The 6130-nt window shown below is 42.0% G+C and overlaps 1 protein-coding gene and 1 long non-coding RNA gene across 2 annotated transcripts; one reads left to right on the forward strand and one right to left on the reverse strand.

Annotated features, from left to right (window-relative positions):
- Positions 1-273: 273 nt before the first annotated feature.
- rasd1 (RAS, dexamethasone-induced 1) lies at positions 274-1849 on the reverse strand. The gene is made up of 2 exons (XM_003961369.3): positions 1437-1849; positions 274-1329 (listed from the first exon to the last, which is right to left on the reverse strand). Exons 1-2 carry the CDS (start codon positions 1705-1707, stop codon positions 800-802), a joined length of 801 nt encoding a protein of 266 aa, XP_003961418.1. The 5' UTR covers positions 1708-1849; the 3' UTR covers positions 274-799.
- Positions 958-1435, forward strand: LOC115250369 (uncharacterized). Its single transcript, XR_003888928.1, has 2 exons — positions 958-1099; positions 1235-1435. It is a non-coding gene; the product is annotated as an uncharacterized lncRNA (long non-coding RNA).
- Positions 1850-6130: the final 4281 nt, after the last annotated feature.

Genomic DNA, 6130 nt, shown 5'->3' on the forward strand with positions numbered 1-6130 from the left:
GGGAACTTTGTTGATAATGTAGGAATGAATGAATCCATTTCTTTGTTCTCTTGTATGAACTCACTGATCAGTCTGGATCCCAGTAACATTTCTGTAATTGCTTAAGTGAAACTTATTATTCGTTTTGCAAACAAGGTCATTCAATCATGGGATGTTGCCCAATTTTTTCCAGACACAAACAGAATGTGAAGCAGCTCCTGTGTGTTTATTTCAAAGTTAGTGTGATATTATTTGTTTGTTCCATACAAAAAAAGAGACAAAACACCGCAACAATCCTTTTTCGGCAAACTTTTAATTGGGTTGTTTTGCAAAACTGACACGGACAATAAATATACATTCACAATAAAAATGTTCAGATTGCGACAAAACATTCAGGTGTACATAGCCGATAGAAAATGTAAACAACAATCGTTTATGCGCAAAGTCTGCACCTCCTGAGCTAAAATAGGTCCTGTCCTTCGCCCATGTGGTGTCTGTAAAAGGCGTGACGTCGAACACATTTTACGTATCGATGCGCGAGTCTCACAAGGTAAGAAGCCACGTCACACACTGGGCTCTGATTTACATCAAAAGCTAACATTCTCACACGTGTCGTAAAAAAAAAAAAAAAGTCGTACCATATAATTTCTTTTGTTGTTTAGAGAGGACTCGTTTGTCCACTCAGTGTCTTTGGAGCAGGCGCTGCGCCAGTGCGTGCACGTCGGCGCCTCCGGCGGCTCCAAAACTGTGAGCGCATCCAGTCGCACAGGTCACTTCTCGTATCGGGAGACTTCATCTCCAGAAAAACACCACAGTTCGATTAACTGATCACACACCTCTCTTTGTCTTTGCCCTGGCCGCCTCCTATCGCCTTCTCCTTGATGTACATGAGGTCGCTGTGTACGCTCGGTCTCCGTGCGCACGGCGTAACCACGCCGTAAGCTTCCCCGATGTCCTTCATCTTTTTGTTTTTTAGGGACTTTCTCTTCAACATGTCGCAGTACTGCACGGAAACCTTCCTATGGAGGTCGGGGCTCATCTCGTTCGGCAGCTTGGCCAGGGTGAACAGAGTCCGAAACATCGTATCGACGTTCTCGTTGCGCTTGGCGGAGATCTCGAAGTACGCGCACTTCTCGTCTCCAGCCACGAGCTGGTCGATCTCCTCCTGTTGCACCTCTCGGTGGAACTCTCTGTCGCCTTTGTTCCCGCAGATCACAAGAGGAACGTCAATGTTCTCTTTGATCTTGTTTTTTAGGCACGACTTGGTCTCGAAGATCTGGCGCTTGAGCCGTTGCACCTCCTGAAAGGAGTCTCGGTTGTCCAGACTGAAGACGAGGATGAAGACATCGCCTGTAGGGAAGGAGCAGATGTTTTGCTTAGTTTTTAGCGCGTGAGGAAAGTTGTGTTTAATGACCTTGTTAGATCTTTGAAATAAACATGCACACGCGTTCACGTACCTGTCAGGATGGACAATCTCCTCATGGCGGGGAACGGGTGGTTCCCTGATGTATCCAGTATGTCCAGTTGGTAAACGTCCCCCTTTATGCTGTACAGTTTCCTATGAAAATCCTCGATGGTCGGCGTGTACTGCTCGTCGAACCTCCCGTTCAAGAACCGGGACACGATTGCCGTTTTCCCGACTTTGGTGGATCCCAGAATCACCATCCTGTAACAGTTCTTCGCTGGGATGGCGAAGTCGCTCTCGGACGGCGACATTTTCTTAATCATGCTTGGTTTCGTGGGGACTGACTGGGTGAGAGTGCGTAAAAAGGCACCGGAGCTGCCTTCGCCCTTGTTGAGATGAGGCTGTTTTATTCTTTCTCAGGATCGTGTTTGTGACTTGAGCGCAGAGTGGAGGCGGGTATTTAAGCGCGTCGGACCTTCCCCCTCCCCCCCCCCCCCGCTGCCTCCGTCACAGCTCAGCGTGTTCCATCGAACGCCAGGAAAAGCGGTCCAGGCTCTCAGCAGTGCGTCAGTCAGTATCTTTTAGCATATATATATATATAATAACAGTAATAAACAGAGCCCCCCCGCCGCCGCCGCCAAAAAAAAAAAAATCATGAATGTGATGCAACAGCAACACAACTTCCACTGAAGTTAATAATAAACAGCACTTCCTGCGTTTAACCTGGTTTGGTAAACCATAATGCAGGATGAACTTTGTATATTTTTCAGCCCTCATCGGAAGTGATTTCTTCAGACCGAGCTAATATTTTGCTCGAATCCTATTCTGCCCACCCCAAATCATTATAGTAGCCCGTAAAATATTACATTTCATTCTGATCGAATGGTCAATTTTAAACTTCACAGGACAGGCAGAGACAGAGATGAGGAGGGTTTTGCACACATCCAGGATATTTTCATAGCTGTTTTTCAGCCACAATTGAAAAACATATTCAGCCGTGGTTACATTTTAAATTGATCGTTTTCTATAATAAATAAATCCGGAACCAGCTGCGGTCAAAAACGAATCAAAAGAGGGCGCCCAAGTGCGCTTCTGACGATGTAAACTGGCCCGATTTTCCCATGGAAGCTCGGCAGAAATTATGAATGTGCGTGTGCGAGAGAGAGAGAGAGAGAGAGAGAGAGAGAGAGAGAGAGAGAGAGAGAGAGAAACGTCTGCTTGTTTAGCACGCTGTCTGCAACACGTTTTTTTCAAATCACTGTTGAAATCTGCAGAAAAAAGAGGGCTGATACTGCCATTTACGGTCTACAGCAGTCTTTTATATCTACTAACAACAGACTGTCAATCAGCTGAGTTACTGTAAAGTAAGTGGAACGTTTTGTTGGTTTGCACGATGTCCTAGCTGATATGTGTGGTCCACAGTGACACACAAGCTGTAACCAACTATTTTTTGATTAATGTGAAAATGATAACTGAAGGACATTTTACACATATTTTGAGCTTTTAATTGTTCTTCCAATTTGGACTAGAAAAACAAGGTGACAAAAGATGTCCAATGTCAAAGAGGGGACAGAAAATGTGTCACTAAAGAAAGTTTTATTATTTAACTGCCTCTCTCTCATACAGATAAGACTTGATCAGTGACATTTACTATTACACTCAATCATCATTATATCTGCTTTAATTCTATATTTTCAAAACAACCATACTAGTACAACAATGTTCTCCAGGGTCAATTCAGGGTGAGTAACACAGAGACAAAGACCTTGACGTTCGCCTTCTCTACATCGCCCAAATATTTATGTATATAACCATTCATATAACCACACTTTCTTCTGCAACACACTTAACTATTTCCTGTCAGACTTCATATACTACAGTATAGACCGCTTCCCACTTAAGCATTTTGGTTTCATTTAGGCCACTTTAACATTGTACTGTTGGCTTATTGTCATGAATCTATCATGAATGTATGTATGAATCTTTTGCTTGTCTTCAGGGGCCCCTTGCTGACCTAGCAGACTTTCTTGGACACCAAGTTCTCCCTTACCTGCTCAGATTGGAATTTTTTTTAAATTATTTGGAACTAAAATAGAATGACATGGATGTGAAGCAATTCAGACTCGCTACGGTTGCTGGTCGTCTACATAAAGCATGTGACATAGAGGTCTGATCAAGCATCGTCATCATTGAACTCCTGTCTGAGAAAGCGTCAGACGTGGCGTGATGGAGAGGCTGTAAGCTATTTTATGAGGTCACACTTCAGATGTAACAGCACACAACAACAACAGTGGAGGGATTCATTAAGATTTTGTTGTGCGGATCAACTGAAGGTTAATGAAATAAAACCAACACTAAACTCGCAAATGACGTCTGAAATCATCCGTTTGAGAAGCGATGCAGTGAGTCACCATGTCGCCCGAACTCACTCAGATGTCATCGACACCGAGCTTATGTCGCAGATGGTGTAAAACATCCCATGCAAATACTTACATCCCGATGCCCCATATTAGTTCAACAATTACAACCTGTTCCTAGTTGTGTGATTAAAGAAAAATGACTTCAATATAAAACAGAAATAAGCCACAGCGTGTTTATCAATATGTGGACTGTAATATTATCATGACCTTTAATTTACAATGTTTTCTTTCAACATCTTGTTGAAACGAACCACAATATGACTAGTCCTCTGGCAGTGGGCGTGTAGGATCAAACAGTAGCTGTCTGTCTGACTAGAGAAACCTCAGCCAATTTTTACCACAAACTGATGCTGAGGTCATTTAAGGCTTAACTCTTTAATCACTGCACACACACACACACACACACACATACATGCATACACACACACATATAGTTTTCATTCAAACTTGGCAAAGTTGCATATATATATATGTGTGTGTGTGTTTGTGTGTGTGTACACATGCACCTTTGCCAAGATTGAATTAAAACTGGCCAATTTTTCCATCTTGCCCCTTCTAATTTAGCATTTATTGCAATACTTCCTTGGGATTTAAGACAAATCGCAGAATTTGAGTTTATAAATACAGATTTCAACATGTTCAATCAGAATTAAAATGGGATGTTATATTTTTCAAAGATGTTTAGATTTGTGATACGTGGTTTCATGCTTCTGTAACAGTAAAACAGTTTTGGGTCACCTTCACTGACCGAGCCTGGTTTGAGAATGCTCAGGAACGAGGATGTCTGGCCTGACACATCACAACTGCTCTGAACCAAACCGAAGTCAGTGAAGCCCAGGTTGTGAGAACAGCCATCTTGTACTTGTTGCATCATCTGGGACCAATCAGAATGGTAGAAATGAGGAAACAAAGCGCTCCTGATGTAAGGCCACACCAGAGTTAGTACTGATTTAATGTAAACTGATAAGAACTGGACACCAGTCTGATAAGCACTACTGGAAATGACTGCAACCATGTGTCAAGGTGGAGCTTATGTGCGACACTGCAGCTGATTACTTAACGTGCGCTCTTCAGGACAAGCTCTGCATCTGCTCCATTACTGTTAAATATATAAATAATACATTTTAAAAGCCTGTTGGTTTGTGTGTTGCATTTTGCTTAACGATCCCTGTAAGTCACCCTCCGCGCACGAAGTGGAGGGGTGGGGTGTGGGTGTGTGTGTGTGTGCGTGCGTGTGTGTAGTAGTAAAGAAGAGGCATTATGTGAAAACAGCACTCGTGTTTGATTGTGTGACTTATAAACACACTCTGAGGAAGGAATGATGCTTTGTCGCGGAACAGTGGAAAAACAAACACAACCTGGGATCATAAATGAACTGGTGTGAACATGGAATCTCTATGGGGCACAAAAATACTTTTTTTTTACATTAGAAGTACATTAAATAAGTACAAATAATATATTCATGATGCAAAAGAGTTACAATCCTACACTCGGGCTGAAAAAAAAAATTGTCTTATTTTTGTTTACCGTATAGAGTAACGTACATGCACTACTGCCCCCTGTTGGCCTAGAGAGTTATGTCCCAATGTACATACCAACCATACCACACTAATTTGTCTCTGATTTATAAACAAGAGGTGGTGCGTTTTATACTTTTTTTCATGCTTTTCTCACTTCTCTTTAACTTTAAAAATTCAGCAATTGCAATCGCTCTTAAGATGTTCCTAGATGAAGATCCAAAATATACCGAATATATACATTTTTTTAAAAATAGAATGAAAAAACAGCAAATGTGGTTCTTCCTGTGGTCTGTTGGCAACCTTGGACTCACTCTTTGGTTCCACTTGCAGTGGCTCGCTACCTCATGGCGTCATATCGGATGATGCAATCTTGGCTGATGTGCAGTGATGTCACAAGTCATGCATGTACAAGAAAACAGCTTTTAAATAGCAGCGCCATCAAGGGTTAGCTGGATTTGTTACCTACACAAAGGTTATACAGTATGACAGTCGGCATTCAGTTTGCCTGTTCGCAAAATAGGTCAAATGTTCAGAAATGGATATTAATACAATTTTTAGGAAATGCTGATTAAGGAGAGCTGATTACGTTTTGGTGACGTTCCAGATTGCTGATTGATCAAAACCATTGCTTTGATCATAAAACAAAGAAACTTAATGTTTATGTTGCGTTACCTTGTTACATATGAGGTTACAAAGATAGCGAAGTCATAACTGAACGTCTGGTTAACTCTTCTGCAGTTGAACCTGTTTGTGAACTCACCAGAGACAGAACTCATTAGTAAACATAATTAGTTAATGTAGCTACT

The sequence above is a fragment of the Takifugu rubripes genome, chromosome 1, assembly GCF_901000725.2.
Source record: "Takifugu rubripes chromosome 1, fTakRub1.2, whole genome shotgun sequence".
Lineage (NCBI taxonomy): Eukaryota > Metazoa > Chordata > Actinopteri > Tetraodontiformes > Tetraodontidae > Takifugu > Takifugu rubripes.

What these genes read in the sequence shown, in the direction of transcription:
- rasd1 (XM_003961369.3), bottom strand. Translation starts at nt 1,707, where the DNA reads ATGATTAAGAAAATGTCGCCGTCCGAGAGCGACTTCGCCATCCCAGCG. An exon ending in GAGATTGTCCATCCTGACAG is followed by an intron (nt 1,330 to 1,436) that starts GTACGTGAACGC and finishes CCTTCCCTACAG; the next exon opens with GCGATGTCTTCATCCTCGTC.